Below are 24,993 nucleotides of genomic sequence, written 5' to 3' on the forward strand. Positions count from 1 at the left end.
CAAGTGCATCTACTTCTGGAGGGGAGGGCAGCAGGAAACCACCATGACAGAGTTAAATTTTGACATAGGATATACCATACCCCTAAATCCCTACTCTTATGAAAAATGTCATGGAATCTTCAGTGTCCACAAGAATTATTATTCCAAGAAGAGATGAAGACAAGAAATCAAAAATGGGAATTCTTTATGCTACCATTAAATTAGCTTCACATTAACTTTTAATACACCAAACTTCTACTCCCTACCTTTAGAGTGAAGAATCAGTATTTTACGTACCATACCACGAGAAACATTCAAACTCCATTCACCATATCTGTTACTCCCACTGCAGTGTAACAGTGGCAACATTCCTAAATTTAAAAGAAAAAACGGTAAAATTTGTTTTGCTGCTTTCCGTCATTCTCATCTACACATGGAGCAAAGTTAAACCCCAATCCTGTAACTGGCTCCATATGGCAGGATAGATAAAAATCACAGATTTATTTAAATTGGATTTGTTTTAATTTTGTTATTTACATTATAATAATTTTTTTCTTTTTAAAAATAAACCTTTTTTAAATTAAATCTGAATTTCATACAAAATATGTTAAGGCCTAGACTACTTATAATCTCTTATAACATTGAAATAAAAAAATAAATATGCTGAATCCATGAGCCTCTTTCAAAAACTTTGAGTTAAAGGTTGCTTTTCTCTATAAAGAAATAAGCAGGGGAAAACCATCTAACTTTTGAAAGTCAAGTTTTACAAATATGGCACAATATTAGTAAATAAGCAATATATTATTCACCATTTTGTAACATACTAAAAATGTACAATTAAGAATCTGAAAATATTAAGCTACATAGCTGCTTAAATAAATGTATAAAGTTATACTGTACCCTTTTGTAGGTAGCAAAAACATGTACCAAATCTAGTGTAAAGACTATTTAGTTGTAAATCAATATGTTTTAATGGTGATATGAAACACTGAGAATACACCTTTCTTTAGAAAATTACTGAAGTACAAATGGAAAAGTTGATGAAAATCAATTATTTAAATTGAGGCTTTTCACTTGGTGATTTAAATCACCATCCACTTTGCCGCATTGGCAGAGTCCCATGTCCACATGAAGCCTAAGTGGAGACAATGGGGCTCTGTGCAGTGCTGGTTGTAGGATCAAGGCCTTATTTGGTCAGTGGTGGGAGTACTCTGGAGCATCCAGTACAGAGGCCATTGTAAAACAAGGTATACAATTTTCCATCCAATCATCTTAGGAACATAAAGGGAAATAAGATTTCAACTAATATTTGTTTGACTGTAATTTTTAAAAGTAATGGTTTTAAGTCATCTCACCTGTCTCAGTGTTCACATGTATTACATTTACAGCCAGAACAACATCTGCTGAATTCCCCACTAAAAATGAACTGACTGTGGGCCCAGACATGTGGATAAAAGAAGGCTGAAAGACTAAAAAAAAAAAAAAAACAAATTGGTATTAATATTCAGAATATCCTCAATATCTTATATTTATTACAAAATGGGGTGGACACGACTTGATTTTTTTCCCCTGGCATTCTAAGTTTAATTTAAATCATTAAAAATAAACAAAGATCAGTTTCTCATAGAGCCCAAGAGAATAGTAGCCCACCAGATTTTTGTTTTCTACACTCAAATCTCCCTGAAGGCCTCAACAGGTCATTTAAACTTGGCCCAAACAAACAAACAAACAAAAAACCCCTAAAGGATTGTGGGAGGGCTATTTCAAAATTTCTCTTACTCTTCCGGACACGCATGTATTTTATGGAGTCTTGTCTGCAGCCTTTGCTTAATATTAAAAAGAAAGTTCTGATATCCTAAAAAAGTATGGAATACTTGTGGCACCTAAGAGACTCTTAGGTGCCACAAGTACTCCTGTTCTTCTTTTTGCGGATACAGACTAACACGGCTGCTACTCTGAAACCTAAAAAAGTATGGTTACTCAACCTACAAAATAAAACTCTAGTATCCAGTAACATTTACCAATGTTAACATATTCCAGGAAGGACTAGCACCTTTGGTTTCACACACTGAAGAGTCACTTCTGAAAGCCTGATTACCAGAGTACACCCATAACGAGAGAGAGACCTTGGCCTTCTCTGACCCTTCCTTGTTGTCCCCCATTTTCTATGACCAAATAGTCCCATGCAATCCATCTCCAAAAAATATAAACACTCACTAGTCATAGGTTAACTCTCACTGCCTCTCCCATGAGCCGCAAGACCGTGACCTGTCCAGCACCTGCCCCTACAAGCCCACTACCATAATTCAGTGTCCCTCCCCTCCTGCTTCTCCTATGGGTCCGACTAATCTTCAGTCTGTACACCCCACTCCTTAGAGTCTATGTAACCCCACCCCACTCTCCTAACCCTGCCTCCTCAGTGGTCTCTCTGACCCCTCCCCATTATCCCATCCTCCTAGCTCCCCCACAGGTCTCGGACCCCTCCACACTGCTCCACCAACCCCATCTTCTGCCTCCCCCATGGGACTCTCTGGACTCTCCCCCTACCTCCCTCACAGAGCTCTGGGCCTTCCCACTCCCCCCCCCCCCGGGATTGCCAAAACTCCAGGATTGGCCTGGAGTCTCCAAGGATTAAATATTGTCATGTGATTAAATCTCTAGGAATAGTCCAACCAAAACTGGAAACGCTCCCCCACAACGTGTCCCCCCACTTCTCACATGGGTCACTGCCTGCCCCTCCCCACCCCCAATAGCCTCTGGGCCGCCTCTCCCACACAGGTGTCTGCGCTTCATCCGCTGCCTGGCCTGCCCAGGGTTTGAACTGAACAGCGCCCCGCGGACCGGAGGATGGCAGCCAGGCGGGAGACGCCCCGGGCCGAAGGGAGACGGGCCCCTCCCAAATCTAGACACCCCCCCCCCAATAGTTGCCAGGGCCCCAACAGCACCCACCGGGGTTCCCTGGCGGGGCCGGGGTCTGGGCCCACCCCGTGGGGCACTCAGACCCCAGCAGCAGCAGCGCCCCGAGAACAGCAGTGATCATGGCGGGCAGGGGCTGCCCGACAAACGCTTCGGAGGCCGCCTCAGCGCGGCCGCCATCTTGCGGCGGGCCTTGGTCGCTATGGAAACGGTTGCCAGCGGCTCAGAGGAAGGAGGACGGGGCTGGCGAGGCCATGGGGAGCTGGCTTTAGCCTTCTGCCAGGGTGTGGGCTTAGTGGGCTGCAGCCGCCCCCCCCTGCGCGCCACTCGCGCGTAGCTAATGCTGCGAAGAACGTGTGTCCTTGTCTTCCCCAGGGAATGGCCTCGACTAGCTGTGGCGGCCTGGCTCCCTGCCTAGTCAGTCGGGTTCTCAAACATTTTAATGGGGTCACCAAGGCTAGTGTTGGCCCTGGGCCTCAGCAAGTCCAAGTCCCAGGGCTAAGGTTACACAGTTCCGGCCCAGAGCAGAAGCCCTTGGGTTCAGCTTTGCCCGCCTGGGACAGGGCAGCTAGGGTGGGCTCAGTCTTTGGTCCCCCCTTCTGGGGGAATTCTGCATCACTGCGCTTGCGTAGAATTCATTCCCCCTGCAGATTTCTTTGCTTCCCCACAGCAAAATAACTTCTGAGGGGGAAGCAAAGGGAAGCCACAAGAGTGGTCATGTGCCCCACCTCTCCAGCTGTGCAGGCATAGGCACCGACTACGTGAGTGCTCCGGGGCTGGAGCACCCATGGGGAAAAATTAGTGGGTGCTCTGCACCCACCACCAGCCAGGCTCCCCTCACCCCACCTCCTCCCCCACCCAAGGATGCCACATCCCCGCTCCTCTGCCACACTTCCAGCCAGGTGCTTCCATAAGGGATGGGGAGGAGCAGGGGTGCAGCACACTGAGGGGAGGAGGTGGGGCAGGGACCTGGGGGAAGGGGGTGGAATGGGGGCAAAAAGGGGGTGGGGACTTTGGGGAAGGGGTGGAATAGGAGCAGGGGAGGGCGATGCAAGGGCAGGGCCAGGATCAAGCACCCACCAGGCACAGTGGAAGTCGGTGCCTATGAGTGCAGGCAGGTTGGTTTGGGCACCCATAGCAGCTGGTAGAGATGTAAATCACCACCGGGCCTGGGCAGTTCTGCATGAGAGAGAGAGAGAGAGAGATGCTCTCTCCCTCTGGCTCCCTATTGCAGCACGCTCGGCATGGATAGGCAGGGCTTTGGGGTGTTTCTGAAGATGCAGGCGAGGGGCAGGCTCTGTTCCCTCAGGCAGAGCAGAATGTAGCAGCCTGCCTACTTAGTGAATTGTTCCCATTGTTCTTAGTGAATTCCCCCAGGAGTATAAAACCAGTGTAAAAATGTTAAGGTTCCTTTACATTGCCAGAGTGGTGTAAAGGAGCCTTGTTGTAAAGAACAGTGTGGTTTTATAAATGCTTATGGTGCTTTAGTGATTAGAACTGGTCTAAACTTTTGGACTGAAAAAATGTCCTGTCAAAATGTGCTCCATTAATTTACCTTTTGGGAGATGGTCAGTATAAATTGTGAGTTTGGGTCCCCAGCCCTCACTTGCTCTTCAGTTGCCTATGATGTAACATTGAGCATATGGCAGCATATATTTGTTGACTAAGAACTAGAAGTAAAGGATCAATACTAGCTCCATTACTATTAGACAGAGGGGTTTGGTGATTTCCTCCAATGCTCCCCACTCCCATTCTCCATCCATTGTACTGTAGTTTAAATAAATTACCAAAATAATTGAAACCAACTTGATCATAGTGTGTTATTTTGACAAAAATATACAGAATTTTGCAGAATTTTAAAATACTGTGCACAGAATTTTTAATTTTTTGATGCAGAATTTTTAAATTTTTGGCACAGAATTCCCAGAGGAGTAGGTAGTGTAGTAATTTTTGTTGTCAGAAGGAGGTCACGGTCCAATGAAGTTTGAGAACCGCTGGTCTAGACCCAGTGTCTTTTCTTCTGGAATAGCATCCTCACAGGAGCTATTCTGGCCCAGCTCTTGCAAAACAGCTCCCTCTGCAGTAGCTATTCCAGGCCATTTCCCTGGGGCAGGCAAATGTCTTCACAGCAATGGCCTTGCTAGTGGCTGTTTTGTGCAGTTGTAAAATTAAGTGTCAGGGTATCTAGAGCTCTTGTAAAGGCATCTTTCTTAAATCTAAATAAATACATATTCAGTATTACTCTTGGGGGAATTCTGCACCACTGTGCACGTGCAGAATTTATGTCCCCCACAGATTTCTTTGCTTCCCTGCAGAAAAATGACTCTCTGACAGGGAAGCAAAGGGAAGCCACAAGAGCAATCATCTGATCCTTCCCAGCAGTATGTTTTGGGTGCCCAGGGCAGCCAGCAGAGAGTTAAATCACTGTGGGGCAAGGGGTAGGACTGGGAAGATCCGTCTGATGGCTCCTACCCTGCGCCGGGCTCAGCTGCTAGTTCCGGCTGGGCTGGGGCCGGGGAGGATAGGACTTGACTTCCTCTTCCCCTGCATGGCCTCCGGGGCCAGGTCAGACCCACCCCCAGAATTCTCCCCAGCTGCAGGAATGTCTGCAAACCTCCTGCTGCCCCACTTCCTACACCCATCACTCCTCAGCTGTAGGGGGAGGGATCCCTGTATAGGGAGCTGCTCCACCATCCACCCAACCTCTGTGCATCCAGACCCCCTCATACCCAGTCTCTCCCACCAAGCCTCACTTCCCCGCACTCAGAAACCCCCCGATGAGCCACCCATGCTTCCACCCCACTGAGCCCCACTCCCCCAGCATCTAGATACCCCACTGAGCCCCTCAGATCCCCCTGCTGAGCTCTAACTCCCCCCCAGGCCTCCTCCTCGAGCCCCAACCACCTTCGCCTGGACCCATTACCGTTGCACCCGGATCCCTCACTGAGCCACCCGCACCCAGGTTGCCCCACACAGAACCCTCTCAACACATACCTGGATCTCCCCACATTAAGCCCCTCCACACTTGGATCCTGCCATGCTGAGCCTGCCTGCCCACACCTGGTTCACCTGGCATGGAGTGGCATGGCCCTAGGGTGTTTCTGGGGCAGGGTCTGGTCCTTGCGCTGTGTCAAGGTTAGGTGCAGCCTCACTGCTGAGTCCGTGTTCCAGGAGGGAGCTGCACAGTGATCTCCCACCTCTGTTCAGCCAGTGGCCTGTGCTCCCCTGTGCCATGCTGGAGCCTCCATATTTATTCAACAAATAACATTTGAAGAATTTTAAAATATTGTGCACAGAATTGTTATTTTTTTTCGGTGCAGAATGCCCTCAGGAGTAACAGTATGTACCAACAGTACTTAGAGTTTACAAACCACGCCTAATTTTACATTGCAAGGGCCCATATTGCCCTCTTTGTTGCACACGTTTGAGTCTAAACTGTTCATCAAGATACTCAGCAGTATGCAAGATGCCTTGTCTGGTGTGGACCCTCATACTAAATTAACCTTTGATGATTTTGCCTTTAAGGTTATAAAAGCGAGGATAAAAGGGGAAAAAGGCCATTTTTTTTAAAGTCACTTTATTACAAATATTTATATAAAGCAAACTATAAATACAGTGTTCATATAAAATTGCATTTAGTTAATAAATGAGCCAGTAAAAGACTGGCATTTTCAATAAAATGGTAACACAGGCAAAAACCTGATGAAAATATTATAAATCATCATTTCCTGCATATACCATTAAAAAAAGAATTTATCTGCAGTCATGTTTTCTACCTAGAAAACAATTATTCCCATATTGCCTCTGAGTAGTACAACAATTATTAAATATATTTTAAAACACCAAAAGATACAGTTACGGATTAAAAGTAGGGAATTAAAAATAGAGAATTAAATTTTTTGTTTGGTTTAAACACAAAAGGTTTCGAAAGCTGAACATGCACCACGCGTTCACCTGCTGAGATACAGAAAATAAATCAATTCATAACAGAGGCCTTCCTACATTATCTTTCTTTGGTGCAAGTCAAATCTAAAAAAGAAACTTGCTATCAGATTTCAGACAATTAAACTGTTTTCCAGTTTCAAAATATCGTAAAAACAAATCCCTACACATGAGAGTGGAAAAAAAAAATTCACAGATGCTTCTGTTACTGAATTTCAAAAGGAAAATTACTCATTATCTGTATTACCTTGTAATAAAATTATTCACCTGAATAATCTTCAATATACTTGTGTTTTGGGGAGAAGATATTAAAGTGAGAAAAGAATAAAACACACTTAAAGCAGATAATACCCACGAAAGGGGAATTTAGTGGGGGCGGGGGGTGGGAAGAAAAAAAAAAAATCAAACTTGCCTCTTCACAAATTAAATTGAACAACAAACCGTGTTGAAAAGAACTACAGAATCCATCCATAACACTACAGCCTGGATCCTGCAAACACATACAGCCATGCTTACCGTTAACTTTAACATGCATGCAGGATCAGGGCCTAAGCATTTGCATTCTCTGTCTAACTTCTAAACTGACTTAGGGATGCTATTATGTTGTTCTATGATGGTAAATGCACCTTCTGCTTTATACAAGCAGTTTCTGGCTCCTGATAGTCACAAATAGGAGATTTGATTTTAAAATAACACAGAGCATGCACCAATACAACCATTTGTTGCTTACAGAGATGGTGCATATAGTGTGTGATGTTTTTCAATGTTTAGCAACATAGATTTGAACAATTATTTCTTTCACACCTATTAAAAAATGCCACTTTCTCAACTACATGCTGTTTCATGGAATTACGTGGAGGAGGTAATGGTTGGTGTATTTCTATAATGTTGCTATATAGCTAGTTTTAGCTTCTTTTTCTTGGCCTTCATGACAGGTGGTAACGAAATCTTAAAAGCAGTCCTGAAATAATACAAGAAAGAAAAAATAAAATATGCTGAATACATTTCTAAGCCTAGCCTACACAAGCAAACAAAAGTCAAGAAGAGTACTTACTCGCATGTGCTACAAATAGGGCTGAAGTTGCAGAATACTGGAAAATAAAAGAATAGGCCATTTTCACTAAAATAGTTACCTTGAAACAAGAGAAATTAGGTCAGTTCTGTTAAATATATTTGTAAAACTTACTTGACAAACACACAGAGCAGACATAACCTATTTCAATGAGATTTCGATGACAGAAGCAAGCCGCTCGATAGTCAACATGAATGGGGGGTGGAAGGATTAGTTGGGATCTTTGCTCTTGATCAGGAAGAAATACCCACTGTATAAATTAAAAAAATGGGAGGGTATTTTAGAATCTGGGAGGAAACAACTGTGTTAAAGGACTTTGCTATATACACCAAAACTACTGCAGAGAAGAAAGTTACCCTCCCACTTGCCAAAGAAATTCACCTCTATGACTGCATCAGGTCATTAAGTAATTTGAGGAAGAAGGGAATTTTGTCCTCATTCACCTTCCAGGAAATGTTTTGTTGCTCATATCGTAATAAATAAAAAATGGCCTTTTTAAAATCATCAAGTCATTTTAAGACATGACTATTCATTCAACATCAATTTTAAGCATGAGAGAGTTTACTGGGGGTTAGAGATGCCAGAATGATACCCCAGGAGACACGTCACAAATGTATCCACAGAATCCATAAAGAACAAAGAACAGTTATGAAAAGTTTGCTGCCCCTCATTCCCTCCTATCACCGTGCCTCATATTCTAACCTGCTGCAAACACCTCTGCAGGTAAGAGCATACTTCAGTCGTCATGGCATAGGAACATAAGAACGGCCGTCCTGAGTCAAATCAAAGGTCCATCCAGCCCAGTATCCTGTCTACCAACAGTGGCCAATTCCACGTGCCCCAGAGGGAGTAAACTTAACAGGTAATGATCAAGTGATCTCTCTCCTGCTGTCCATCACCGCCCTCTGACAAACAGAGGGTAGGGACACCATTCCTTACTATCCTGGTTAATAGCCATTAATGGACTTAACCTCCATGAATTTATCCAGTTCTCTTTTAAACCCTGTTATAGTCCTAGCCTTCACAACTTCCTCAGGCAAGGAGTTCCACAAGTTGACTGCGTGAAGAAGTACTTCCTTTTATTTGCTGACCATTAATTTCATTTGGTGGCCCCTAGTTCTTATATTATAATTATGGGAACAAGTAAATAACTTTTCCTTATTCACTTTCTCCAGACCACTCATGATTTTATATACCTCTATCATATCCCCCGCTTAGTCTCCTCTTTTCCAAGCTGAAAAGTCCTAGCCTCTTTAATCTCTCCTCATATGGGACCCGTTCCAAACCCCTAATTCACTCACTGAGCACTATACAGGTTGCCAGTTGCTGTCAATTTTGGTGGGTTCTGCATCATAGGCACTTGTCCACTAGGAACTGGACTAGACCAATTCATTTCAAACAGACAAGGAACAGCCATCAGATAGTAATAACTTTCAGTAGTACAAACTTATATCATATTGTCATTTTCCTCCAAGTCTCCCCAGGCAAAATCAATATTATGCACCAGCACTTCAGGTAAGTGACATTCTTAGATACTTTGAGAGATATTTCCCCTTGTTCAGTTTCCCAGTCTTCTTTTAGGATATCCCCTCACCACAGTGAAGTGTCACACATGACTATGCCAGCCAAGCATGAAAGCCCTCCTGCAAAGCCTGTCCCTTATGATGCTTGTCCATACCCTCCCATGACTTCTCACTGCAGCATCTACTGAAGCATATCAAACAGCTGAATCCCTTCGAGCAGTCAGGGTTCCCAACGCTTAACTTCCACGTCAGCTCAAAGAGTCTGCTTCTGCTCCCAATGAAGTCAAGAGGAATTTTGCAACCGACTTCAACAGGAGTCAGAGCAGCCCTCAAGTGTTTTTTTAAGTTACTTACCAGCAAATACTGCAAAAGGGAGGGAATCCGGGGCACTTTCAAGTATATGCCTCCTGTAATGTCACAAGCCTGGAAAGCATACATTGCAAGCACTTAACATAGGAACAATTTTGACACAAACCTGAAAAGAAATTGCTACATAGTACAGGAAGGTTAAAAAAGCCACACATTTTTTCAAGTCCCACAGATTTCAGATTCTAAAGAAGTTATTTGCCCCAGATATTTCCATCCCTGGCTTTTGAACAGCCTCAGGGGAAACTTAAAGGTGGAGGATTGTCCATGGAGAAAGATATGAGCAAGAAAGTGTCTCCCCTCTCTTTGGTACTGCAGTAAAGGACAGCCGTTAGAAAGAAGTAGATGTCAATGGACCTCACACTTAGATACAGAGCCAACTTTATTTTTTAAATTAAGTTTCTTAAAACCATAGTTGTTCTTACATTGCTTATATACCTGAGAACATTTTTTTTGCTTGATTCCCAGTTGAGATTTTAAAACTGAAAGACTCCCCCCGATCAATAATTTAAATAAAAAGAATCCTCAATTGTTTCTTGTACTATCCTACATTAAATTTCTTGATCCGTATATACTACCAAAACCAGTGCCTATTCAACAAATGTTTATCCCTGGAAGGAGGCAATAGTTTCCAGCAATCAGTGTTTGTTAAGTAGAGAACAGTTCAGATTCAGGACAGTGTGTTCCAATAACAGGGTGGGGAGGAACTGATCAAAAACATTTCTGATGCGACAGAGTATCCAGGAGATAAAGTGGAGAGAGCTGATTTAAGGTTTTGTCACATAAAAGGGAACAAATAGGAGCCTGTTCGTTATCGCACAAGATTGAGGCTTGATTTGCCCAGTTCTAATCTTTCCATCTCCAAGCAAAGGGAGCAAAAAGTTTGAGAGAAGATGATTTCAAATGTGTCAAACAAGTGGTCACAAAACAGCTATTTTCAGTTCTTCATCTAAGAACCAATATAACCAATGAGTAATAAAAGTATATTATACCTGCTGTAGGAGTCCTGAATCAGAGTCCAAAACACAGGCATCAATCAAAATATTCTGAAACCAGAAAGATGAGGCTTACAGAAAACAGAAGTTACAATAGTACAATAACTATAACTCTCCATTACCATTACTGCTGAGATCTATTTTAGTTGTAAGTCCCACTACATTCATCTGAACAGACTGCTGAGGCTATTGGCCTTCGGCACCAAAACAAAGTACTGTATTTGACTTTACCCATAGCATGTACCACATCATCCACCCTTCCCTGTCCAATAACTGGCAATCTGGGAAGGACCACAGATGAAGCTTACCTAATATACAGTATCTAATTCTAAGATGTAGGGGGTAAGGCTCAGTAGTCTTTTGGGCTGAACTGGTGGCCACTTTCTGTTACAGTGTGGTGACTTGGATCTACATTTTAACTTAGTTGTCTCTTCCCATGGCAAGAAGATGCTCAGATGGCCCCAAGCATCCCTTAATTAGAAGCACATACATAACAGGGATAGACAATCTTTATGTTTACATGTTGATATTGAAATAATTGAATATTTATCACAATAAAACATTAACTTCACCTGTTTCTGTGCTGCAAAGATCACATTCATGAAATTCATATACTGCAATGCACTGTCTTCTGCAGCTTTTATGACCTAGGTAAAGCAATTGACACCTGTTAGCCTACACAATAGTACTACTGGATATCAAAGCTCATTAAGAAAATTTTATATAGAAGATCTTACCAAAATTCTTGATTTAATTTCTTGGCTGGCTACATATTGGAGACAAAAACATGCATTAGTGTTTCACAGTTACTCCATACATTAGCCTCCAATATTTTTTCTTTGAAATTGTGTAGTATGATCATACACCTCACTTACAGCAGTCAATGAGAGACTGCTTTATCAGTATACTGAGAAGACTAAGTATCATGAAAAGAGCAAGAAAGAAAAATCTGACAAATAGCAGCAGACTTAATTCAGCATTGGTGTGAAAGCAGATACCACCATATTCATTCATTCTCAAAAAGCAACTGGATGGTGAAAAGCAAGGGAATTTCAGTCTCTCATTGACGGTTCACTGGTTCAAACACAGACCAGTTCACAAGTGTGTGACAGTCATCATAATGGCTTTCTGGTTGTAATTTCAGTCCAACGCATAGATGTCCACATCACAAAAGGGTTAGGGTTATTAATTTGCTGTCACAAAGATCAACTTAAATATAGTGACATGAGGTGATCCCCAAGAGTCCTTTCAGGCCTTAATCACAGACCACAACCACTCCAGGTCTCCTTCACCAACACCAGACTTCATTATAGTCTTTCAGCAGGCCACAGCCTGCAGTGTTATTTACATGTATTTAGATTCCATAGCCAGCTGCCCCACTTGCCTCTAGGAAGAGAGCAGTGCAAGCAGCACCTAGTTCTGCCTTCTTCAGCCTTCCTTCAAGATCCCCACTCTTCCTTCCTGTCAACGTATATAATCCCACCTGCTGGGGTTGCTTCTGCTTCCATTAGCCTTTCAGTTGTAGTGCTAATTCAGTTAACTGACACCCTCTGTCAACTGTCTGTCTTCCAGTTAGGTCCCACTTGACATATACTGGTGGGTATTACAGTGACAGGTGCTGAATTAGCTCCTGACTCAGCATACCCGGTTACGTATGTCAACCCCTATATTACCAATCTTCAATCGGCGCTCAAATTGGGTAGTTTAGATGATTAGGACAACCAGTACTGCCCACTGCTGCCAGTTGAAAAAGGGCCAGCATTTTCCCCTCCCCCCTCGTTCTAATATTCAGGTAAATATTCAAGTAGAAGAAAAGACGGTACCTTTTACTTCCTTGTTCATCCTGTGAATATCTATTACACTTGGTATTCAGGAAACATTTTATTCTATTTAGGAAACAGCTCTATAAACCTTCCAAAACTTACTAAAATAGACAGAAAATGTACTAACTGCACTAAACAATTGTACCCTCTTTTACCAACACACACTTTACTGAAGTTTCCGATCTGATGGTATTATACTCATAAGTCATAACTTTAGCATAATAAACTGACAATATTCTAACACAGAATGCTACCACAGAAGAGTTCAAGATTCCCTACAATGATGGTGTAAACAACATAAGATAGAGAGAGAGAGAGAGATTTTGAAAATTCCAGTATTTTAAAAAGGATACAACAAAGTGCTTTAGCCAGTGATCCTGCCAACAAAGTTTCCGTTTGCTGGCCCTTCATGTCAGCTGTAATCCAAAAATACACCTTTGTACAAATTAAAAGTATTTGAATACTAAACATTTAATTTGAATTGTGTCTTGGGCAAATAACATTAAAACATAGGCTCTAATAAAGGTTCGATAATTCAGTATCCCACTTGGCCTCAAATTCTTGCACATTAACAAAATATGGAATGATGGAGAATAAGCTTCAGAAGACAAATGCAAAGGAGCTTCCATCAGTTCCTAGCGGTCTTTCCAGCTATTTTGTAGTTATTCATATTAAGCTTAGGAATTTCCTTTGCTTCATCCAGACCTGTAGACAGCGATCATATCCTTAGTTATCATTTAGCCAAACCGTCCACATTTACTTATTTCAATCTTTATTAAATCAGCCCCTTAGGTTTTTTGCTTTTCTCTGAATTCCCTCCAGCTTCATTACAGGTTTCTGATATTGAGCTGCCTAGAATGGGACAAAATATTTCAGGTGTGTTCTAATCAGTTGTACAGTTGTTTTAGCAACCCAGCTCCCAAGTAGATCATTATAAAGATAGGTAAAATGTGGAACGTAATCTCCTTAACAGTGTCCTTTTCACATAACATCTCAAAGTATTATTTTTCTTACTTTAAACAGTATTTAAAAAAAAAAAACTAACGAGAATGTGGAACTAAATTAACCAAGATGGCTATATTCATTAACAAAAAATCATCTTACTTTTTGTCATCAGGTCTTTAATCTCCTCTGTGATTATTTCATTTATTGCAGTTAATAATTCATATTTTCCATCTTTGCTGCCAGAGCAATTAGACTCTACGAAACTACCACCGTCTCCAAAGAGATCTGCAAATGCCCAGTGCTTTCCAGGGTACAAGAAACGACTAAAAGCGAGAAACAGCAGCACAGTATTAATCATTTGTTTTTAAGGAAATAGGTGAAGAGCCACAAATTCAACCACTGACACAAAATTTTATTCCAAACAATTCTTAGTACCCAGGACACTAATAACTATGTAAGGAGTGTGTTTACAAAGCCCTAAACGGCGTAAGCCCCACCAACATTAAATACTTTCTCTCTGACACTCATCCTGTTGGGAACTGGAAACACCATCTGCCTTTAAGGAACTCCCCCTCATTTCTTAGCTCAGCAAGCAATCACCCTGTTATTGTGACAATCTCCAGAAAGGGAACTTGCCACCTCTTTTGTTAATAGTCAAGATTTAAAAGTTAATATTTTTATTTTTAATTTCAAAAGCTATTTTTGTTCACCTCTTTCTTCTCACAATCCCTTTCTCTTGTTTTCTTTTGCATTCAATAATCACCAACCCACAATCCCCTCCCCTCAATGTTTTTATTCGTTTGTTTTTTAAAAGGGTATCTAATAGATCATGTATTTTAACCTTTGTTTGAATTATTCTCTTCAGCACACTGAGCTATTCAAAAGAATAATATATGAAGGGAAGTTTTATAAATAAAAAGGATACTATATAAGAAAGCTATTGTACCTTTCTTGTGTATGACTTGCTATTACAGCAAGTTTGTTGCTACGATTCATAAATAGATGTGAATTTCCCATCACCATTACTGCATCCAGGCATTTTGATAATGTAAACTGTTGAAAAAAGAAAATCAAGAAAGGACACGTGTGAAAAGCTCAGAAAAATAGATGTACCAGAAGAGCCACCGAATTTAAATAAGAACTTTTAAAAAAAATCTGCACATACAAGTAATATTTTCATTAGGGTTTGGAATTTACAAAGGGAATGAACATGAAATTCAAAAGGCAGATAATCCTCTCTGTAGTACGTGGGAGAGTGTCTGGAAAAACGTTTTTCCACTTCTGTGTCTGTGCATACAGAGACAGAAATGGAAATTAAAATAAATATTATATATGAGAGACTGTCACCCCCCAGAACCACTAATAATCATTGTCATGCTCCAGAACATGTTTGGCATTGGAATACCATTTATACAGGGTTCAGCATCTTCAAAGCACAGCACAAAGATCAACTAGTTAATCCTTACAAGAACTCTGATATGGGTATTATCATCCCAGTTTTAAGAATGAGGAAACCAAGGAATAGAGATTTTACAATTTTCAAGTGTCCCCTAATCAAATGTGCATGTCCAACCTGAGAAACCAACAGCCTGGTTTTCAGAGGTGCTGAGCACCGACAACTTCCACTGATTTCAACTAGAGTTTTGGGTGTTCAACACTTCTAAAAATCAGGCCCAAGATGCCTCAAGTTGAGCTCTTAAAATTAGTGGCCAATTTTGAAAATTTCAGACTAATTTACTTGGCCAAGACTACAGAGCAAGTCAGTGACAACAACTTGGATTAGAACTCAAGAGTACCTGACTCTCCATCCTGTATTCAGTCAAACTGTTGCAGCGCAAACCAATCCAGCATATCATTTGTTTAAAAGGGCATTAGACATGACAAGACATTATTTCAACTATTTTATCATAAGGCAATATTAGCATAATTTTGAATTCCAAGAGTATTTCCCAGTTTCTCTCCAGCAAATGCAGTTCAAAATAAAACAGATTTTGTCAAAAAATTACAGAAAAAGTCTTTTGGAAAACTTCATTGTGACCCCATGCTAGTCAGGAAGCCTTACCTCTGATTCTCCTAGCGCTTTCTTCCCCCACCAGATAGGATTGGTGTCAATGATGATGACTAAGAGATTTAGCTCATCATCTAGAAAAGCAATAATAATACATATGTTTGAGAACAGACAACACTCTGACAATATGGCATCAAGTAACAGCTTCTTTAGAAATATGGGAAGGCCAAAATTTAAAGATCCATAAGCAAAAATACTATTTGGTTTGATGCCCATTTAATTGAGTGTGCATAAGTGTTTGCAGAATCAGGGCCTTATATTCTACTATTAGACATGTTTTTCTTTAGTAACACTTTTCAGTCTCACACACAATAGCAAAAAAAAATGTTAGCAAGAATGTGTGAACAAACCGTCTAAGATTCAGCATAAGTGCAGTTATTCCATAAGTTTATTACCAAAAATTCCATGAACGCCATAAAACATGGAAGGGGAGTAGAATCTATTATGTTATACATAATGAAGCGTTATATATTTTTGAACCCAGAAATACGGGGACGGGGAGGGGGGACGACAACGACACACTAGAAATGAAGAGACTCGGCCTGGGCTCTGAGGAGAGCGAGGGGGAGATGACAGACACCACACCCCACCCCGCTTCCCGCGCGGCCCCCGGGCGGCAGGACGAGGCCCCTGCTAGGACTCACCTGCGCTCATAGTGCCCAGCCCCAGACAGGCGGAGAGCAGACACCGGCTAGGCCGTCGCTTCCGGCGCCTGGAGATGATGTCACCGCTCACTAGTCGCACTGCCCCGTACGTCACGCGTGATGCGGCAAGAGCCGGCCTGTGGGGGAAGGCACCGGTGTCACCACGAAAAGGGGCCGGGCGGGGACAGCAGCTCCCTCCGTGTGAGAGGGGGAAACAAACCCGGCTCTTGCTGCTCCCAGAGGCCCGGTCCCGCCGGGGCAGCTGAAGCCATGAACGAAGCAGGTAACAGGGGCCGGGGCCCGATCAGGGGGTGGGATTAACCGGGCCCTCCCCCAAGCCGCCCCTGGAGGCAGGTGTGTACGCCGCGGCGTACGTGCACTAGCATCCCTCGCGGCCTGGGGCTGCCCCCTGCCGGCGGGGGCGAGACGAGATCCCGCCTGCCCGGCCGGGGGGACCAGGCCTGGCCAGCCCCAGGTGGGGGCTTTCCCCAGGCCGGGCGGGTCCCTGTGGCTGACGGGCCCCGTCTCCCTTGCAGAGCTGATCGAGGCCTTCAAAGCCCAGATGAGGGAGGATCCCGACGTGGCCTCGGCCGTGGCCGCCATCCGCGCGCTGCTGGAGTTCCTGAAGAGAGACAAAGGTACAGGGGCCCTGGCAAACGCCGGCCCAGCCCGTGCTCCGCTGCAGGGCGAGAGCGAGACTAGAACCCGCGGACCCTGCTCCGAGCGCACAGGCCCCTGTCCTGGAGCGAAAGGAAGATGGTCCCGTAGGACGAGCAGTCCTGAATCCGTCCAGTAGAGGGCAGGGGTAATACACCTCCCCGACCACCTTGCAGTATTGATAGGCTTGGACGGATTCCGTTTTTATGAACATCGATTTCACCGTCCGCACACAAACCGACAAAAAAAATGTTTCCATCCATAATTATCAACGTTTAAAAATAGGCAAAGTAAGAAAAATGCTGCCTGATCATTATTGAATGAGGCTAATAAAAAGAACAGGAGTACTTGTGGCATCTTAGAGACTAACAAATTTATTTGAGCATAAGCTTTCGTGGGCTACAGCCCACTTCTTCAGCTGCATAGAATGGAACATATAATATATACATACAGAACATGAAAAGGTGGAAGTAGCCATATTAACTCTAAGAGGCTAATTAATTAAGATGAGCAAGTATCAGCAGGAGAAAAAAAACTAAAGTGGGCTGTAGCCCAATAAAGCTTATGCTCAAATAAATTTGTTAGTCTCTAAGGTGCCACAAGTACTCCTGTTCCTTTTGCAGATACAGACTACCATTGCTGCTACGCTGAAAGCTCTCTAAGTTATTGTCTGAAACCCCCATAATTTCCTGCAACTATGAAAACTGGTAGTTGATAAAAACTGAAAAAATACTAAAACCCCCAAAATTTGCAGAACTGTGAAATGCAAATCAATAAAAATTAAAAATGCTCACAAATAACTATTGATATTATCCATCAAAATTATGTAAAAAAAATCAAATTCTGCCAACCCTAAATATTTGAGACACACCTAATCACATTCATGGTGTTTCAGGTGACTGAAATTCAGAGCTTTGTTGCATTTCAGGTGATTATTTAATTTTTGCTTTCTCAAGAAGCAAGCTATACTGCAGTTCATCTCTGCTTCCAAGATCCTGCCTTTTCTTTTTCACAAGCAAAACTAACAGTCCAGTTCCTGCATTGCAGTAAAAGGCAAGCCCTGTGTTTTGAACCTGAATGTCATACTGTTTTTTAAAGTTCAGAGAAGAGTTAAACATGGAGGTCTTTGAGCAAAAAAAGCAGGCTACACTCCATCCAAAGTTAGAAATAAGAAACTTGTCTGGTAGATGTTGTGCAGAAATGAGCACATGCTGTGAGAAGCGTGCATTACTAATCAAAATCTGGGAAACAGAAATAGTACCAAAAAAGTTTTCAAAATGTATTTGGTGTTTGTTTCTTTAAATATAATCTGCTTCATTGGATATGTGCTCTTCTACTCACAGAGTGGCTAAGCATTGACTGAGCATGGGTGCTGAATTACCTCATTAGCGGCAAGAACGTGTTCCTTCAGGTTACAATCAAAGCACATTGATGGGCAGGCAGGAGCAGTCAACACTGCTGTTGACTATGTAGTAGTATTTCATCAGTTTTCATTCCTGGCAGTAATACACGTTTCAGGAGTGTTTATATTCTCTTTTTAGATGACTGTTATTCTAGAGAAAGGTGGATGGAGGGCATGCGGCAGGTAGGGCTTACAAGACTATAGATTTTGTACTCAAACTTATGGAATCAGTTGAAAAATTTCCACATGGTGTAATAAGCTTCCACTATAATCCCAGGAGGAGAAATACCAAGTTAGTCATTTGGAAAATTTTAAAATACACCCATTAGTGCCATACCAGAATACACCTAAACTTCTGTCTAGCACAGTTGTTCTCAAACTTTTGTACTGGTGACCCCTTTCACATAGCAAGCCTCTGAGTGCCACCCCCCTTATAAATTAAAAACACTTTTTAATACATTTAACACCATTATAAATGCTGGATGCAAAGCAGGGTTTTGGGTGGAGGCTGACAGCTTGCGGCCCCCTGAGGGGTTCCGCCCCCCAGTTCGAGAACCCCTGGTCTAGCATGTAATGAGTATCTTGTTTTGAAATTAAGTTTGCATTTCTCTCTCTCTCTCTCAGGTGAGACCATTCAGGGTTTGAGAGTAAATCTCAAAAATGCCATTGAAACTCTATCTGGTGTTGACTCTTCGGTGGCAGTCTCTTCAGGGGGAGAGCTCTTCCTAAGGTTTATCAGTCTCACCTCACTGGAGTACTCGGTGAGTTTGTCACCAAGTGTAATGTTTCACTCATCCACAAAGTAACACTACTCACAAAGTAATCCTGGGCCCTAATTTTTGTTCTTACTGCTTTTTCCAGGACTATTCAAAATGTAAAGAAATCATGATCGAACGAGGGGAACTTTTCCTTAGGAGAATCTCTCTTTCAAGAAACAAAATTGCAAAACTCTGCCATACATTTATCAAAGATGGTGCTGTAAGTATGTCAGGACTGATTACTCTGTTCTGGGTGTTCCATTATTTCAAGTGATGGAGGAAATAGGTTTTATCCTCATCTGTTAAGGAGAGCCCACATTATCTGATATTGGCTTTCCCAAGTAAAGATTTTACTCCTACCTATCACCCATCACATTTGTTTATGCCACATATTCAAATATTTTCTAAAACTCCCTTTTTCTTTCCCCTCCCTCCACCTTTTTTTCCATATAGACTGACATTAAGCCTGTGGCCCGGTTCTAAGTGGTACTAAGCACCCACAACTACTGGCTTAAATGGAAGTTGTGGGTTCTCAGCCCCTCTCACTGTTAGGGTTTCAGTAATTAAGTGTCCTATAAAGTCCAATTTTCATGATAGTTTGACATCCCATGGTTTTGTAAAAAAATACAGTTTAATATTGGACAGGTCTCCAAAAGTATCTACAACTCTTAATGTTACATTTTTTGTGAAATCTGGGATATCATCTAAAGTAACTGAAGATTATGTTTAAAACATTTGTGCATGGTAAATAATTACAAGAGATCATGACAATAACAAAGCTTTCCTGAAACTTGCTAAAGTAGTAAAATGTCTGTTACTTTAACAGCGAATATTAACGCATGCCTATTCGAGAGTGGTCCTCAGAGTGTTAGAGGCAGCTGCTGCATCAAAGAAGCGTTTCAGTGTTTATATTACTGAATCACAGCCTGATCAAGCAGGGCAAGTATATGTCAGTTTTGTCTTCTTGATTAGTAAGATACTGTAGAGCTAATGTCCATCAGTGGAGTCCTATTTTAAAACAGCTTTTACCTATTTTTTAATTATTGAAAGATAACTATTTCATTGCAAAACATCACATCGCTCTTGACAGATCATCTACAGCAACACCCTTCCAAAGAACTGCTATCAAGTAAACATATTATAGCATCCCCAAGCTTTCCAGCTAAGGTGTAACAAAACTTTAATGACCAGCCACTGCTAGGCAACCCATTTTTTCTCTAAGAATGATTGCTTAAAAGCACAGTCAACTTGAAGTATTTTTTAAAATAAGCTAATAGTAGTAAGTGTTACTTGTAACAATAGGAGGATACAAATGTTTACCAAAAATGTGGTGGGTTTGGGTTTTTTTTTTTTTTTAAGTTCCCTTTAAGACTCTACGTAGTGTATATTACTGACAGCTCTGTACAGCGCTGTCAGTCTCCAGAGGATACAATATAGTTTGAAGGAAGTAAAGGAAAACCATACACGCTGTACAACAACCAGTGCAACCAACCAGGCAGTTTCATTTCTAATGACAATTGAAATACCTGAAGATTGGCAGATAAAGTGTGATTTATCAGCTTCACTAAAGTAACATTTCACAGTAAACTCTGTTCATAGTATCTTGTATTTAACATCAAGTAGATGAAGAAGCTGGGTGTTAAATGTACAGTAAACTGTCAATTTAATCACATGTCTGAGTCTTTTACCTTATAGAGTTACAAGTCATACCTATGATTTCTAAATTGAATGATTAGAGGGGACTCTTCAGTTTTACTCCCTGTATTGTCAATTTCACTATTTCTGTGATAGTCAGCTTGTTTTCCCCTTTATTTGTGTGAGTTTTTCATACAACAGGGAGAAACCAAAAAAAGGAGTGATTGTAGAACCACAGTTACTAATAGGGAGATTTAAACACTGCTGCTTTCAGAGTTGTGTGGCCAGAAAGTGGCAGCTACTGACTGAGGGCCCAGCTCTGCAGGCAGTAGTGCAGAATGGCAATACCATACCATGCCATCCTTACTTCTGCGCTGCTGCTGGTGGCGGCTCTGCCTCCAGAGCTGGGCTCCCGGCCAGCAGCCACCACTCTCCAGCTGCCCAGCTCTGAAGGCAGCACCACCGCCAGCAGCAGTGCAAAAGTAAGGATAGCAGCAGTGCAAATTCCCCCTACAATAACCTTCTGACCACCCCACAACACTTTTTTGGGGTCAGGACCCCTACAATTACAACACTGTGAAATTTTAGATTTAAATAGCTGAAATCATGAAATTTAAAATTTTTAAAATCCTATGACCATGAAATTGATTGACCAAAATGGACCACGAATTTGGTAGGGCCCTATCAGGTTTCATTCATATATACTGAAAAAAATTAGTTTTATCACATCTATGAATTTCACTGACCTCTTTAAAGAAAGATTTAAAAACTTCATAAACATTATTTTAATAGGCAAAAAATGGCAAAGGCCCTTAGCAAGCTCAACGTTCCTGTGACTGTGATTCTAGATGCTGCAGTTGGGTAAGTATATTAATTACATTCTTGGATGTTAACAAGCCTTTCATTGTCCTTCGGGTTTTCATTTTGACTATAGTATATATGAACTTCCCAAAAGGTTGTTCAAATTGGAATAGGTGGTTTTGCTAATTTACTGTAGTATCAACTGGCACAGCTACTGTACAAACTAAATCTTTTGACAGTTAGGATGTGATTGCCATAAATCAAGCAGAAGTATTTGATAATGTTTAGATATTAGATTGAAAAAGATAATTAAGCTTAAGTGTAGCATTTAGGGATATAGGGGAGAAAAGGAGCTGAGATGCTATTAGTAAGGGCTCCATTTTGCCTGCCAGTGTGTTTTTTGTTTTGTTTTGTTTTTTTAAAGTCAGATGCTTTATATAGACGGAAGTGCAGTTACTGGATTTTTTTAAAAAAGCTGATAATTGCTTACTAGATACCAGAATTTGAGTCCTATATGCATGAGAATGGAACAGGGATGGTGTCCCTAGCCTCTGTTTGCCAGAAGCTGTGAATGGGTGACGGGATGGATCACCTGTTCTGTTCATTCTGGGGCACCTGGCATTGCCCACTGTCAGAAGACAGAATACTGGGCTAGATGGACATTTGGTCTGACCCAGTATGGCTGTGCTTATGTTTATGTTCTTATGAACAGCGTGTTAGTAAAACTTAATTCTCTATCCAATACAAAATGCCTGAGAGGCAATTGTCAAGAACATACACACCACTCTAACTTGCTGTATTTTACAAGGAAGTTAACATGAGATCAGTGACTTGACTGATTAAGTTATCTGGCCAGATAACTCTTAGAGACAGAACTGAAAAAATATGCTCATAAGGAGAGAAGTTATTTTAGTTGGTGTTGCATTTCCTTCATGCACCAAGACACATGCTATCTCCTTGGATGAGAGGTGCTGTATAAAAGTACAAAGTATCTTCTTTCTATCAGTATTCTCCATGAAGGAGAAAACAGATGTGAGAGGGCATTGAAAGAAGGGAAAATGCGGGATTAAAGTCATTTGGAATTATTTAAAAGTATATTTTGGTTGTGACCATCTTGAAATGTGGAGGTAAGATAACTTCATAATAGTGTAATATTGAATATCTAAATTTCTGTAACTGATTACTAGTAACTAGTAGACTTCAGCCAAAATATCCTCAGCAACTTTTGAGGTCAATACCTCAAGTATGTTTGGAGAAGCATTGGTTATTTAATATTCCTGTTTGGGGAGATCAAGGAAGGGTAATTCCAAGGACATATGAATAGGCTGCATGCATATATCTGGATAGTTGCAAGAATGACTAGGCTACTGGAAAAGCAAAATGATCATGAGGTATTAACAAAAATAAGTCACATTTCTAGTACTACACTATATGATTTAACTTTTTTTCTTAAACAGCTACATCATGGAGAAAGTGAACCTAGTAATAGTTGGTGCTGAAGGCGTGGTTGAAAGTGGAGGAATTATTAACAAGGTAAGAAGTAGTGAATTAGTGATTCTTCAGATACCTGGAACTGACTGTGCGTGTTGATAGATTTTGAAAATGTGAGCAATGTTTGCATTTTATTTCTACTAGATTTTTACTCACTATAGCTTAATGGGCTCCTTCTAGATGACGCGGGGGGTTCATTCAGGAAACTCCGATAGCTGCTGCTAATTATGTGTGGATAACCCATGCATTAGTGTCATGATTAAAACTATTACAATAAGTTGCCACTTTCTACAGCCCACTGCAATCGAATAGTCTTCATGCTTACAACACACTAAAGTTTAAGGTTAAATCAATTTTGCTTCAGAGTCCTATCAGTTTCAGTTTTACACAGTTGTCAGCATCAAAGTCTGTACCTAAGGCAATGGCTTTATTTTGCTTACTCTGCTTTTTAAAAATAACCATATTCTGTTTGCAACTTTCATATTGATATGCAAAATAAAATATAGCCTAAAGAGTAGTTAGTTTGCAGATAGAAAGATATCTTTTTAGCTTGAAGGAGTACATTAGATATGAAAGCTAGTTAGAATAAACAAAGATGTAACTTTCCTGACCTGAAACACACTGATAGGTAGTACTCTTCGTTTATCGGAATAGAGAGTGGAAGTCAGGACTTCTGGCTTCTGTTCCCTTTTGTACTACTGCTTCCTCTATGCATCAGTCTTCTGCTTTGTAAAATGAGGATAATACTTGCCTAGATCACAGGAGTGTTGTGACCCGTAATGGCGAACAGATGAAACTCTTTTAAAGGAGCATTCTGTTTCTTAAGCTTGGTTTCTATGAAGAGTTCCAGGCTTTTCAGAAGTGCTTTCAGTTCGGATGTTAAGTACTCTCGAAGAGTCTACTGGTTGGAACCATGGAAGTTTACTGTCACTCAGTACTAGAGTGTATATACTGTTTTCCATCTAAACTGTCTCTGCAGATTGGTACAAATCAAATGGCTGTGTGTGCCAAAGCTCAGAATAAACCATTTTATGTGGTAGCAGAAAGCTTCAAGTTTGTAAGACTCTTCCCTCTGAATCAACAAGATGTCCCAGATAAATTTAAGGTAAGGGAAATTCAGAATACTTGCTAACCCACAGAGTTGCACATCAATTGTTCTATGAGCAAATAAATTTATGGTATTAAGATCTTAGCCATGAATTTACACCTAATGCACTGAAAGTGAAGTTTACATTTTTCTATCTAGGGTAAGTCAAAGCCACTCCTGACCTGTAATAACATACAGTATAGCTTAAACAAAAGTGTGTTTGCCAATTTGGATTTTCCCACCCTCACTCACTTTACTAGTATTTTATAGTATTGAAAAGTTTCCTGCTCTATATACACTAAACCAAACTGCCAGAAGCAACAGCACTTCCCCTTAAGTTCTACCAACAAACTGTTCCTGAAGCAGCTCACTCAGTAACAGGACAAGCAGCTGGCAGCAGAATGGCTGGATCAAGGGAAACTTTCCAGAACTATAAACCTTACGTATTCCCGTAGATGAAGTGGCAGTACTAAGTGGCACCAGTCTATGCTGTGGTTAGAGCAGTGGGTTCCTTCAGCTACAGCTAGGGTCCATAAAGTTTGGTCACGCCCTTATTATTATTAGAGCTCAAAAAATTATGGCATATTATTTTGTGACAACTAACGTTTTTCTTCTCCCCCGCAGTACAAAGCAGACACCCTGAAAACAAACCGAAGTCTAACTGAGGAGCACCCCTGGATTGACTACACTTCACCATCACTAATTACATTGCTGTTTACAGACCTAGGTGTGTTAACTCCATCAGCTGTCAGCGATGAACTTATTAAACTTTATCTGTAATGAAGCAGATTCACTGCACGTTATGCTCTATTGTTCAATGACCATCCCTTCACAGTTAGAGTTTGACAGATATAAACTATCCCAACATGTTATAGAAAGGAAACTGTAT

The 24,993-nt window shown here is 41.3% G+C and overlaps 3 protein-coding genes across 4 annotated transcripts in view; 1 reads left to right on the plus strand and 2 right to left on the minus strand.

Moving 5' to 3' along the window:
- Window positions 1-3,131, minus strand: part of LOC101944206 (uncharacterized) — a 49,751-nt gene extending 46,620 nt beyond the window's left edge. Inside the window, exons 1-3 of the mRNA XM_065568532.1 lie at window positions 2,929-3,131; window positions 1,335-1,448; window positions 277-350 (exon numbers count right to left, since the gene is read on the minus strand). Coding sequence (XP_065424604.1) covers window positions 277-350; window positions 1,335-1,448; window positions 2,929-3,019 — 279 coding nt within the window. The 5' untranslated portion in view covers window positions 3,020-3,131. The remainder of the gene's footprint in view (window positions 1-276; window positions 351-1,334; window positions 1,449-2,928) is intronic.
- A 3,323-nt stretch (window positions 3,132-6,454) lies between these two features.
- On the minus strand, window positions 6,455-16,407 carry GTF2H3 (general transcription factor IIH subunit 3). 2 transcript variants are annotated; one of them, XM_005298723.5, is made up of 13 exons: window positions 16,274-16,407; window positions 15,624-15,703; window positions 14,508-14,614; window positions 13,721-13,884; window positions 12,970-13,032; window positions 12,617-12,646; window positions 11,531-11,559; window positions 11,366-11,440; window positions 10,791-10,844; window positions 9,787-9,855; window positions 8,024-8,159; window positions 7,892-7,928; window positions 6,455-7,798 (listed from the first exon to the last, which is right to left on the minus strand). In XM_005298723.5, the coding sequence occupies exons 1-13, from the start codon at window positions 16,281-16,283 to the stop codon at window positions 7,729-7,731; spliced, it is 924 nt and encodes a 307-aa protein (XP_005298780.1). In that variant the 5' UTR covers window positions 16,284-16,407; the 3' UTR covers window positions 6,455-7,728. The 2 variants fall into 2 exon arrangements, with proteins under 2 accessions (XP_005298780.1, XP_065424130.1); XM_065568058.1 differs by lacking the exon at window positions 8,024-8,159 and having other exon boundaries at window positions 6,456-7,798; window positions 7,892-7,970.
- Window positions 16,394-24,893, plus strand: EIF2B1 (eukaryotic translation initiation factor 2B subunit alpha). The gene is made up of 9 exons (XM_005298724.4): window positions 16,394-16,556; window positions 16,810-16,911; window positions 18,957-19,093; window positions 19,194-19,310; window positions 19,917-20,029; window positions 21,518-21,586; window positions 22,984-23,059; window positions 23,997-24,122; window positions 24,729-24,893. Exons 1-9 carry the CDS (start codon window positions 16,394-16,396, stop codon window positions 24,882-24,884), a joined length of 1,059 nt encoding a protein of 352 aa, XP_005298781.2. The 3' UTR covers window positions 24,885-24,893.
- The last annotated feature ends 100 nt before the right edge of the window (window positions 24,894-24,993 follow it).

The sequence above is a fragment of the Chrysemys picta genome, chromosome 15 (assembly GCF_011386835.1).
Source record: "Chrysemys picta bellii isolate R12L10 chromosome 15, ASM1138683v2, whole genome shotgun sequence".
In the NCBI taxonomy this organism is placed as follows: Eukaryota; Metazoa; Chordata; order Testudines; family Emydidae; genus Chrysemys; species Chrysemys picta.

Bases quoted from the DNA above. Each gene is read 5' to 3' on its own strand.
- GTF2H3 (XM_005298723.5), bottom strand. The intron at 9,856-10,790 runs GTATAATATACT...TATGCTTTCCAG, and splicing joins ATTCAGGACTCCTACAGCAG to GCTTGTGACATTACAGGAGG. The intron at 7,799-7,891 runs GTAAGTACTCTT...GTATTATTTCAG, and splicing joins CCTATTTGTAGCACATGCGA to GACTGCTTTTAAGATTTCGT.
- EIF2B1 (XM_005298724.4), top strand. From the start codon at position 16,394: ATGCGGCAAGAGCCGGCCTGTGGGGGAAGGCACCGGTGTCACCACGAA. The intron at 19,094-19,193 runs GTGAGTTTGTCA...TGCTTTTTCCAG, and splicing joins TCACCTCACTGGAGTACTCG to GACTATTCAAAATGTAAAGA. The intron at 23,060-23,996 runs GTAAGAAGTAGT...CTGTCTCTGCAG, and splicing joins GTGGAGGAATTATTAACAAG to ATTGGTACAAATCAAATGGC.